This window comes from Manis javanica, chromosome 14, assembly GCF_040802235.1.
Source record: "Manis javanica isolate MJ-LG chromosome 14, MJ_LKY, whole genome shotgun sequence".
Classification (NCBI taxonomy): domain Eukaryota; kingdom Metazoa; phylum Chordata; class Mammalia; order Pholidota; family Manidae; genus Manis; species Manis javanica.
Window position 1 is genome coordinate 6,854,298 of NC_133169.1, and position 12,613 is coordinate 6,866,910.

General features: G+C 48.3%; 1 protein-coding gene across 8 annotated transcripts in view; it reads left to right on the plus strand.

Moving 5' to 3' along the window:
• Nucleotides 1–12,613, plus strand: part of CD244 (CD244 molecule) — a 37,855-nt gene that overhangs the window by 10,642 nt on the left and 14,600 nt on the right. Inside the window, exon 1 of one of the 8 annotated variants that reach the window (XM_037023833.2) lies at nt 3,113–3,405. The exons of 6 other annotated variants lie outside the window; for them this stretch is intronic. In XM_037023833.2, the coding sequence (XP_036879728.2) occupies nt 3,191–3,405 (215 nt within the window). In that variant the 5' untranslated portion in view covers nt 3,113–3,190. Of the gene's footprint in view, nt 1–3,112; nt 3,406–12,613 lie in introns of those variants that run through there. One more of the 8 variants, XM_017676332.3, reaches the window with a different exon arrangement.

Genomic DNA, 12,613 nt, shown 5'->3' on the forward strand with positions numbered 1-12,613 from the left:
CAGGGAGATGGCCCCCAATTCTCCACCATGTGGGAGCTGTTTCTGCAGGCTGCAGTTCGAATAGCCAGGTCCTTACTGTGGAGGAAGTCCGAGGTGAGAGTTGATGCACATTCTGGCCCCTGGGTCCTTTAGCTCAGTTGTGGGTTCCCCAGGTTATTTGTTGTTTTGTGTATTATTTTAAAAGGTTTCCTTAAGGGAATGTTTCCTTTGGGGATGTTTCTACATGGGAAATGAATGACAGAGTTTTCCCAAACCACAGGAGAAATGCATCAGTGAACTGCCTTATGCAACTAACTGCAAGGTAATTAAATATTCCCATCTTCCTTATGTATGATATTCCTCCCATTTAGCCTCAACCCAAAAGTTATCACAGCCAGTGAATAAGCAATCACTGGCTGATTCTCTTCTGAAAAGTGAAAGCCCAAGGGAGATAAATACACATAGGAGGGGAAACAATTTTTTTCGCCTTTCTGAAAAAGAGACACACAAGACTAGGATAATGGCTGTGCTTCTTAAAAGCCTGGTCATAGTTTCATGCCAACAGGAACTCAGACAACATCCAGATTGTTGGGAAATAAAGGCAGTGAATTGTCATTTAGTGTCTACTGCTTTATTTTCCTCATTCAGTTTCAAATGAGAATCTTTTCTTTTTTCCTGATGTCCCAGAGCAGAATTTCCCACCTCATTGGCTGATCGTTGGTGGTCCTTGAACACACTTGCTGATGCTTCCTTGACATTCTCCAGGATGACCCTGTAGGCAGGCAAGGATGTTCACAGATTACTCAGACATTTGCTGATCAAAGATACATTGTTTTTTTTTTTTTTTAATCACTCATGGACATGGAGTTTCAGGAGATGATTTATGGTCCAGCTGCCTCCTGGACCTGGAGCTCCTGAAGTGCTCACTGGGAGTAGTATTGCTGGATCTCCTTGATGCCCATGGGATGGTTTCATTTTGCATCTCAGCCTGGCATCCTGTTTACGGAGCTGGGGCCTCAGGAAACGAGCCTGGAACACCCACCAGCTTTGCTGACATCCCAGCGTCTGAGTTTCTTGCATTGTCTCCACAGGCCCCAAGGCATTTTCCATGGTTCTGGTGGAGATTCTCAGCAAAGCTGAGAGACAGGACTTTGAGCAGCAGGAGTCATTGCTCTTCATTATTAACGCCACAGGTCCATTGCATTTAGGAAGCCCCTCCAGAAGCCTGCAAAATGATGGACCCGACCCCTCCAGAGCTCTGGCTTCTATTTTCCCCTTCCTTTCTCCTGCCTCTCTCAGTAGGAATATATAAAAGTTCTTATTTTCAAGAAATTCCTTTGATGTGGTCAGTTGTTTGCATAGTTAATGATTCAGTGCTTAGGCTTTGAACTCCCTCCAGGGTTCAAATCTGAGCTCTACCTGAAACTCTGTTTTCTCATCTGACAAGTGGGGATATTAATGGTACTTATCTTTCAAAGTTGTTGTGAGCATTAAGATGATTAACGTGGAATCTCTGTCTGTGTGTGATGAGGACTTAGTTTTTTAATTTGTATCTTTTCCCATAACAGTCCAGGTAAACACTTGATCTTTCTCTAAGCCCCAGAAGGCCTTGCTCCATGGTCCCACATCCAGTACAAACCCCGGCTCCGTTCTCCCCTGGAGTCATAAGGCTTCTTCCTGCCTTTCCTTCCCTCACCACCTTTCAGCTCAACATACTCCCTTCCCTCTGGTTTCCTTCCCTGCAGGCTCCAACCTTTTTCTTAGACGGCAGGGCCCGGCCTTTCACACTCTCCCTGGGCCTCATCATTACCTGCCACCCAGCCTGACAAGTGGTGACTATAACGCTAAGTATTGGGACTGCGACCACGCCATTACTGACATCCTGCAGAGTTCTAAGGATAACAGCTGGGAGGACAACCATCTGGGGAGAAGCCCGAGAATGTGGGGCTCCAAAATTCTGACAGGTCAGGGAGCGGTGCATGGTGAACCCGTAGTGGTCATTACACGGGACAGGATGTTCAGAGACAGTGACTAATGGACATTCAGTTCCATTAGACCGACTGGAAAAAGCCACGCAGGGCTGCATTTAAAAAAACAAGATGAAACCTCACCTCTGTCTGGAATTTTTTACATGCATCCTCTTGGGTGCAGTTTGTAATTTGGTTCTGAAAACTACCTCCTGAGAAGCAGGTGTCAGTATTGTTGCCGCAACAGCCTGAGGAAGTAACTTGGCCAGGATCACAAAGGTCGAAAATTGCTGTATGAGAATTCAAATCTGAGACTTTGTCTCCAGCCCCACTGCTTTGCCCAGAACACCACTGGGCAGCCAGGCTGAGTCGGCGGCCCCTCAGCCCAGCCTCAGACAGGGTGACTGGAAAAGGATCAGACGGTGGAAAAAGAGAAGGGCTGACTGGAGGGGAACTGAAAGCACTGGCTGCTAAGCGGGAAGCAGAAGAACGAGGTGTGGAACCCTGCGGAGTGGCCCCTGAGCAGAGGGACAGGGTGGGGCGGCGTGGGGGTGGAGGGTGGGGTGGTGCAGGGTGACTGCCCTGCCTCTTCCTTCCAGGGGGGCGCGAGGAGGCCCGAGGCCGCCTGGACTTTCTGGAGGGTGGAATTGAAGTGTGAGGGGGGACAGCAAAAGTGGGTCTGCATCCCATCTGGGTGGGAAAAGGCAGGGGAAGAGAGAGGGAGAGCTACAAGAAAGTACAAAAAGAGGGAGGGGCGAATACAGAGGCACAGATAGAAAACCGGAGCAAAAGCAGATGCTTAGGAAAACACTGCATATGTGCTTCGACTTGGCTGTCACTTTGCAGAAATGCCCGGTTCTGTGAGATTTCTCGAGTGCCCCTCACTCCTCTCTTTCAACATTTCAGCCCCTAATCGAGGGTTGTGCCTCTCATCCCACACCTGCCCCAACCCTCTCCCTTCCACCTTCACAATGTCTGTTGGGATGGGACAGTCTAGGATAATGACTGTTGGTCCCCATGTAGGTTTTTCCGTATCGCCAGTAGGATGGAGAGGACGGAGAACTATCTTGGGCATCTGCCAGCCCGGGGCAGAGAGATGGACTCTGTTTTGAAGCTGGTTTTGTGACTCACTGTGAACCCCGAGCACCCGCCCACTTGAGGCAAACTGCAAGTTCAGCTTGTGGGAACTGTCAGCCCAGGTCCAGGGACTGGGGCTTTCTGAACGGCCTTGTTACTCTCAGCTGATGAGAAAGCCCCCAGTTGAGGAAACTGCGGCCAGCCAGCCAGCGCGGCAGTTCTGCTCCCCGTCGCCCTCCTGCTGCCTGGCGCTGCGGAGCCTGTGCACGGCACAGCAGCTGGTGGGGGGGTGCCGCCGGCCTGAGCCCGCTGCCCCTGGGGATGCTGGGGCCGGCTCTTGCCCTCACGCTCCTGCTGCTCCTCCAGGGGCATTGGGGCCAAGGTAAGGAGGCCCAGCCTGGCGGGGGTGGGGGCTGGAATGGACTAGGGGAGATCAGGGCCCAGAGGCTCTGGGTTGTGCCACCTGCATTGTCCCTGCACTCCTGACGCTCTGGGCAGGCTAGGCCACCCAGGACAGGCTGACGGGGGGTTGGGACAGCCTTGTGCACTGCATCTGGCCGTGCCGTCAGCAGTCCGGGCAGCCGAGGGCAAGGAGATTCCTTTCCACTGGCCTTCACTGACCTTTCTGTAAAGTGGGGAGAGAGTCTCCTCCCTGCCAGCTGTCAGGACAAAGGAAATATCCTCTAATCGGGTGTGATTACCAGCAGAGAGAAGTGGTCCCCGGGCTTGGGTTTCTCAGGGAAGTTGGGTGATTTTGGAGTTCAGAGATCGGCAAACTGTTCCTTGTGGCCACAAGCTGAGTTGCCGAGGCTGCGGGAGGGTGGGGCCACTGCCCAGGACAGAGGCTTTCCCCGCCAGGCCTGCTCCCTCATCCTTCTGGCAGCCCAGAGGCCAGGGGAGTCTGAGCGTTACTGGGGAGATGCTGGCTTGGGGCAGGGGCTGGGGAAGTGGGGCGAAGGGGCCGGTATTAGGAAGCTGCACAGCAAATGAGAACCGTCAGCTGGGCACTGAGCCACCTAATGTTTACTTGGGGGCTCTCTCCTGAAGGCTGTGCCCCCTCTTTCTCTAACCCTGGAGTCTAGGGTGCTTGGAGGCATGGAGCCTGCATTTTAGGTCAGTGGCTCTTTGCAGATGGCTGTGGTTGGTGTGGAGCGAGAGGAGGGCACGCTCTGGGTGCAAAGGGAGGAACTGAGGTTTCGGGTCACACTTGTCCAGGGCCTGTTGGGAGCCACCGTCCCTCTTACATGGCTCAGTGGCGGAGCCCCTGGGCCCTCCTGAGTCCTTCAAGAAGATGCAACCGAGGCCCCGTGGCCTCAGCATTTGTAGCGAACTCAGGCGGAGGGTGGCAGAGCAGGGGGTGGAACAGGGAGCAGAGAGAGCCATCTGGGGCCCGGGACCCAGGGACCCAGGGTCCCAGGGAGAGAGCCGAGATGGAATGTGGTCTAAGGAGCAGACAGCATCTCAGAAAGCTGAGGTCAGGCTGACAGATTTGGTGCCTGGCTTTGGGGATGAGAGTGACAGAAGGTGAGGCTGAGGCTCAGATCCTGAGGCAGGGTGACAGGAGGGCGGCACCCCCTCCACCCCAGCACCCAGGGCTTCAGCATTCTCTCTGGGCCTGGCCATGCTGCAGCCATGCTGGGGAAGCTGGGCACCGAGAGGGATGGGCCCGGGTCTCAGGGAAGTTACCTTGCGCCTTGCTCCGCCCTGTGTCTGTGGAGCAGGCCTGCTGTAAGCTGAGTGAAATGGCTGGCTTATCTGTTTCCATTTTTAAACTGTTTAGTCTGAAATAATTTCAGAGTTGTAGAGAAGTTGCAAGCATAGTATGGAGAACTCTTGTCTTTCCTTTATCGCGATCCACCAGTTGTTAACAGCTTAACACATTTGCTTTCTCTCCATGTATATGTATGTGCATATAAATGTATTCATAATGATAATTTTTGCTGAACCGTTTGACAGTAAGTTGCAGAGATCATGCCCCTTGGCTCCTATGTATTTTAGAATATGTCTTCTAAGAAGGACATTCCCATATCACATCATAGTCTATCAATCAAATTTGGTAAATTTAACATTGATACAGTCCAATATATAGTCCATATTCTAATGTTATCAATTGTCCCAGTTGTGCTTTATGGCATTTCCGCCCAGTCAGGATTGCGTGTTGCATTCAGTCGTTGTGTCTCCTAGGGCATCTGTAATATACAACTATCCCCATTCTTTCTTCGTCTTTCATGACACTGGCATTTTTGGGGTACAAGTCAGTTGTTTTGTGGAGTGCTCCTTAATCTGGGCTTGTGGGCTGTTCCCCCGTATGATTCAGGTCACACATTTTTGTCAGGCGAACCACAGAAATGATGTGTCTTTCTTGGGGCATCCCATCAAGAGACATGATGACAGTGTAACATCTTTTCAAAAACTTTGTAATATGAATAATACATATGTAAGAAGCTCATAGCACTCTTGAGCTTTGCAGAAGTCTTCCAAAGGCGCCTGGCGTCCCATGTCCATGTTACCACGGCCTGCGTGGTCGGGCCTCCTGACCACCTCCCTTCCATCTCTCCTCTTGCTCACTGTCCTTCAGCCACATCGACATAGCCCTCGGGCACGTTCCGCTTCAGGGCTTTGCACTCAGTCTTCCCACCCTGAATGCTGCTCCGCTCCTCGCCAGATGGCTTGTTCCCTCAACTCCTCAGGATTCTGCTTAAATACCGCCTTCTCAGTGATGTTGTTCTCACTAAAAATGTCAATCTGGCCACCCTGCATCTCCTTAGATCCTCTATTTAATTTTCTTTTTTACATACTATACTGTTTACTTATTAGTTTTATTTTCTGTCTCCCAGGCTCCTCTTACTTCACTAGAATGATAGATTCCTGGGGCCAGGGATTTTTCCAGTTTTCTTCACTGCTGTATCTTCAGGATCTAGAACAAATGACCCTCAATAAAAATTGAATGAATGAATGAATGAGGACTTTAAATAATCCATGGAATAAAGAGAGCATTTATTTGTCTACCAGCGAGTTTCAGTGGGAGAAGTTGTAGATTTCAAACCGCGGGCTACCACATGGTCTTGGGGAAGTTAACTAACCTCTAATTTCTCGGTTTTTCATCCATAAAATGATGTCAACTGTGGTGTCTGTTTTGTAGAGATATATAAGGTTTAGATGAGAGTATATAAACTGCTTAGAAAAGTGTCAAGTTTTAACAAGCCCCCCCAAATCAAAACTCATGTTTTTCAGCACTTCAGAGTCAGGGTATATATTTCGCTTAGTTTTGTAATCAAGGTCAAGATGAGAGACTATTCAGCAATTCTTTGTTGATTAATTAATTCAATGGAAAGAGATTTAGAGAATCCTTGGTAAGATGATAAAGCTTTAACATTGGTACCCTTTCCTGAGAATTTCTCATCATCCTAACCATGACATTAGGGAGACATCAACATTTTTAACTTAAAGGAACACATATTTAAGACATTCAATCATATTGTTGCATCATCTTGTAAAATATTCTAATTGTCTTCACAAAAACATCATCCTCTCTATTCCCACCCTTCCAGTGTATGTTCTGAGCAGCTCTGAACTGGGCCTTGGGCTGGGGATTTGGTGGTGAACAAGCACACAGCTCCTTCAATCAGGGAGCCTATGTCTATCACATGAATCAATATATAATCACATCTGTGATCCGTGAACAACAGGGTGCCCAACGTAGTAGGTGCTCAAAACATGTTATCTGAATGATTAAATGAATTATTATCTCTAAGCAGGAGATTGGGATGGTTTTGCGGTCAGATGTGTTGGGGAGCAGGAACCTTCAAATCACTGCCCACAGAAGTGGGCCTCAGCCCTGAAGTTCGCTGTGGACCCTAACTTCGGGCTTTGGCTGTGCCTTCTGCAAAAAACCCCAAGGAACACGCTGGAGGCTGGGAATGCTGTGGGGCCAGGGGTGAGATGTGCTGGACGAGAAAGGGCAGGGGCAGCATCCAGTGGAGTAGTTCTGAGGGTTGCTGGCTGTATAGATTATGCTGAACTTTCACTTCTCAGGGAGAAGCCTCTGATGGCAATTGCTCTGGCTGGGATCCAGGCAAGTTCTAAGAAGGCTGGAGTGATTTTTGCTCCTCTCCTCCGCACTGTACCTCCCTCAAACAAAGTGTGAATGGTGAAGTAGTGGGCACCGGCCAGAGATCTCGGGTCTGCAGCACCTTCCTGGAGGGAACCAGTTCTGTAGAAGTCATTCTAGGGATAGCTGGGCCGTCATCTTCGTGAACAGACCTTCACATGAAAGTGTGACCCAAGTACAGAAAAGTACACAAAATTATCAAGGTCCATCTCAACGAGTTGTTGTTAAGTGAACATGCCCTTCTATCTACCACAAGTTTTCTCCCATCTCTTACCTCTTCCCTTTTCTGCAAATGCAACTGTTCTGACTTCCAACATCATGGGTTAGTTTCACCTGGATGTAAATGGAATCATATGGTATGTGCTCTGTGTTGGGCTTCTTCTGCTCAACATCTGATGAAATTATCCAGGTTGTTCCTTGGAGTTGATTGTTTTCATGGCTGTATAGTATTTCACAGTATATAGATTTATTCATCCATTCTTTCTATTGAGAACCTTTGGGGTTTTTCCAGGTCGTTTTTTTCCCCTCCTATTGTAATAATGCTGCTGTGAGCCTTTTGTACATGCTTTTTGTTTCTGCATGTCTGTTGGGTGCCCCTGTAGGGGTAGAATCATGGAGTATGTGTATGTACCTCATAGGTTTGTTCATGAAGACGATGGCTCAGCTATCCCTAGAGTGACTTCTATGTAGATTTCAAACCGCGGGCTACCACACAGTCTTGAGGAAGTTAACTAACCTCTGGTTTCTCAGTTTTTCATCCATAAAATGATGTCAACTGTGGTGTCTGTTTTGTAGAGATATGTAAGATTTAGATGAGAGAATATAAACTGCTTAGAGTGTCAAGTTTTAACAAGTCCCCCCAAATCAAAACTCATGTTTTTCAGCACTTCAGAGTCAGGGTATATATTTCACTTAGTTTTGTAATCAGGGTCAAGATGAGAGACTATTCAGCAATTCTTTGTTGATTAATTAATTATCAATCTGCTAATTGATTAATTAATTAGCAGCTGCTGACAAACTGGTTTCCAGAGTGGACAGAGCAAGCAGTGCATGAGAGAGCTCCGTGCTTTTTTGTTCTGAGGGCCTGACAATGGGGAACAAAAGTGCAAGGGTGTGGAGCCTGGAAGGTTAAGACCGAAGTGGAGGGACCCACATTTCTGTGGCTTCCCTACGCATTCTGCATATTTCTATATTAGAGTTATTCTGGGAGTTAACTGAGGTGCATTCTTGAATTTAACTAATTAATTAATCGATTGAATGTTTCGGTAAGCTCTACTGTGTTTCCAGAAATGCAAGATTTTGTGAGGGAAACATGAAACAGAGGTTGATTCAATCCTTAAGAATCTTTCAGACAGATAGAGGAAAATAGCCCTGTACAATCACAGTGATAAGGGAAGACAGAAAATGCCGTGTCACTGGCAGGCAAGGTACATTCAGCATAGACGGGAGCTCCTTCTAGGTAGGGACAGTGGGATGCAGCCTTGAAGGATGAGCAAGAGTTCAGAAGACAGGGATAAGGTAGGACAAGAGCAGAGGGAACAGCCTGAACAGAAGCAGGGAGAACATGAAAAGCAAATCACTTGTCATCTCGGAGAAAGATGGTGTTGGGGATGAGATGCTTCTGTTTACCGGTACAAGCAGTGGGACGTGGGCTGGGTAAGTCTGACAGAGGTAAGGGGGTGCACTTTCTGAGGAGTCAGTATGGTCAGTATGAAATCTGCATGGGTGGGCCAAGCTGGGAGGAGGAGAGGAGATGAAGTGGGAGGTGGGCATGCAGCGGCCTCCTTCTACTTTGAGACGCTGCCTTCGGCAGGGCTGACCCTGCCCCGGCGCTTCCGAGGTCTCAAGGTGCTCTCTGTGCGCAGTCCCCAGCAGCCGTTCCTCCTGCTGGCACCCGAAGCCTAGTGGCACAGCCCCAAGCTGAGAAAAACCTCAACATCCTTTTGCTGGCCGGAGGAAGTGGTGCTGCTCTGAGACCTTCCCCTGCCCCACCTCCTGGGCACACAGGCCTCCCCCTCCTCCACCCGCGGGCCCAGGTCCGAGGAGGCTGGGCTCACTGCGGACACCGTGGCTATGCACACAAGCTCGGGTCTGAGTGGAACTCAGTGCATGGTCAGATGGTCTCCCTGAGCACCCTGCATGCTGGCTGCCATTTCTTCCTGGGGAGGCAGTGGACTTGATCTCCTGCCCCCTGCCCTCTCTCTGCAGAATTATCCATTTACCCTGTTTGTCGTTAAACACTGGAAGAGGGGCCCCAAAGCCGCTGAGCAGCAGAGGCAGTAGAGGCAGCGGCCCTGGGGCCTCCCCTGACCACCGAAACCTGTTGTGGGTACTCGTCTTTGAACCATCCAGAGCTCTTTGTCAGGGCCTCCTCCAGCTCTCTCCGAGCATGTCAGAACTGTGTTGAACTAGCTTTGCATCCTGGCATTTCTTGTCTCTCCATGTGGCAATGCATGCCCGCCAGGACCGGGCTGTGGTCTTCCTATATGGTCACAACGCCTGCTCACCTCTCCACCGTGTCTACCCCACAGCCTCGCCCCTGCCCTGACCCCTCCTTGGCCAGCTTCACTCCCACCAGCCTCCTCCTCCCACCCCACACAGATGAGGGTTGCCCAAGAAAATTCAACAACGAAGAGCAACTACAGATTCAGAGCCGGCACTCTCAGCAGGGCCCCCAGGGGCCTGGGAAGCCTGTGTCTGATGCACGGCTTCTCCCATTCCCCAGAGGTGATTCCACACCTTCACCATTTCTTCAAGGTCTTGTTCCACCATTGTGGCCTCTGTCAGCCTGCACCCTCCTTCTCCAAGGGAACAGAGACACCAGTTAGGGACCCCACCAACTCTGCCGAAAACTCCCCAGTCTCGGAGACACCGGGAAGGGATTCCCCAAGGTCAGCCCCCTCATACACCCCACATGCGAGCACATTTGCCTCTGATCCGTGCCGGGGTGCTCGCCTCCTTTCATCGCCAGTCCTTCCTCATGTGCTCTGGACCTCACTGCTTCATCCGGGAGTCTGTCCAGGGCCACTAGGCCCACAGTGACATCTCTGATCTTTCTTCAACTACCCCCTTTCTGCCTTTAGATCATTTTCCTCACATTTAAACTGTGTTGGGAAAATTCCCAGTTGTCCCCTCTTCTGTGTTTCTTTCCTATGGCCTCCTCTCCTACTCACACAGAACACCTTACTTCTGTCGCTTCTGGTCACCGAATGTGTGGGCTTTTCCTCCACACCAAGCAATACTGTTTAACACCAGCTGCATCTACAGTTTAACTCAATGCTGACACTATCTGCCCAGAGATAGCAACGGATCCCACAGGTTAAGGGCTCAGTCCCCCAAGACTGTGCCCCCCTATCCCAACTGCCCCCCTGACTCTCATTCTTCAGGTGCCAATCAAATGCCTAGATTGTCACCTGTACCTCTGACCAATTAGCTATAAACCCCCTCCTACGACCCCCTCCTCAGGTGCTACTAATGTGCTGAAGCATCTCACAGAACTCAGAGACACACTTACGTTTACCAGTTTGTTAAAGGATATGATGAAGGATACAGATGAGCAACCAGGTGAAGGGCATAGGGTTAGGTCTGGGGGGTCCCTGGCTCAGGAGCATCTGTCCTCCTAGAGCTGGGGCATGTTGCCCTCCAGAGGGGTGTGTTCAACCACTTGGAAGCTCTCCAAACCCTGTACTTTTGGGATTTTATGGAGGCCTCGTCATGTAGGCACGATCCATCATTAAGTCCATTTCCAGTGCCTCTCCCCTCTTGGGAGGATGGGTGACAGTGCTGAAAATCCCAAACTTCTAATCATGCCTTGGACTTTCTGGTGGCCAGCCCCCAGCCAGGAGTCACTGAGGGTCACCTCAGTAGAACAAAAGATCATATCAGTTCTCTTACCTTAGGAATTTCTAAGGGTTTTATTTCTTTTTAAATATACTATTTAGTAAATTGAATCTATACTGAAAAGCCTTCTCACAAAGTAAACTCCATACCCAGTTGACTTCACTGATTGATTCTACCAAATATTTAAAGAGAAATCTTACACAATCTTACTCCAATGCTTTTAGAGATAGAAACAGATTATACCTCCAAATGTTCTTTATTAGGTTAAAATAACCGTGACACCAAAACCTGCATTTATGTCTTAAAATTAAAGGGGCTGCTCAAAAACATGGGTGCAAAAATCCTAAGCAAAAGACTAACAAACTATATATTAAGAAAATAAAGTGTGGCCTACTTACAGAGGGAAAAATAAATTAATGGAGAAACTGCCGCTGAAGAAGCAGACATTGGGTTTACTAGACCAAAACTTTAAATCAACTGTCTTAAATATGCTCAAGGCTAAAGGAAACTATAGACAAAGATCTAAAGGAAGCCAGGCGAATGTCTCAACAAATAGAGAACATTAATAAACTGGTATAAATTATAAAAAAGAACCACATATAAAAAAGAAATTCTGGACCTGGAAAGTACAATAACTGAATGTTATTTTTGTAAGTTTCCACTTTGACTTTTTGACTTTTTTTTTTTATCAAATGTTCATCACAGTGGTTCAGCAGTCCCCCTCCCCCTTGCCCTCCTGCCTCTGCCCACTCCCCTCCCCCATGGTAACCAGTCACTTCTCAGTGTCTATGAGTCTAATGCTGTTTCATTCCTTATGTTTTGCTTTGTTTTTGTATTCCACAAATAAGTGAAATCATATGGTATTTGTCTTTCTACACCTGGCTTATTTCACTGAGCATTATATCTTCTAGATCCATCCATGTTGCTGTAAATGGCAAGATCTCTTTTCCTTATTTTATTTTATTTTTATTAAGATACCTTTTGAAGGTTTCACATGAGTAACATTGTGGTTACAACATTCACCCATATTATCAAGTCCCCCCTCCACCCCATTGCAGTCATTGTCTATCAGTGTAGTAAGATGCTATAGAGTCACTATTTGTCTTCCCTGTGCTATATTGCCTTCCACGTGCCCCTCCTATATTATGTGGGCTAATTATAATACCCCTTAATTCCCTGCTCCCTCCATCCACCCATCCTCCCCAACCCCTTCCTTTTGGTAACCACTAGTACCCTCTTGGAGTCTGTGAGTCTGCTGCTGTTTTGTTCCTTCAGTTTTGCTTTATAGTTATACTCCACAATGAGTGAAATCATTTGGTACTTGTCTTTCCCCCCTGGCTTATTTCACTGAGCATAATACCCTCTAGCTCCATCAATGTTGTTGCAAATGGTAGGTAGGATTTGTTTTCTTCTTATGGCTGAATAATATTCCATTGTGTATAGGTACCACCTCTTCTTTACCCATTCATCTGCTGATGGACACTTAGGTTGCTTCCACATCTTGGCTATTGCAAACAGTGTGGCGATAAACATAGTGGTGCATATATCTTTTCAAATCAGGGATTTTATTTTCTTCAGATAAATTCCTAGGAGTGGAATTCCAGGGTCAAATGGTATTTCTATTTTTAGTTTTTTGAGG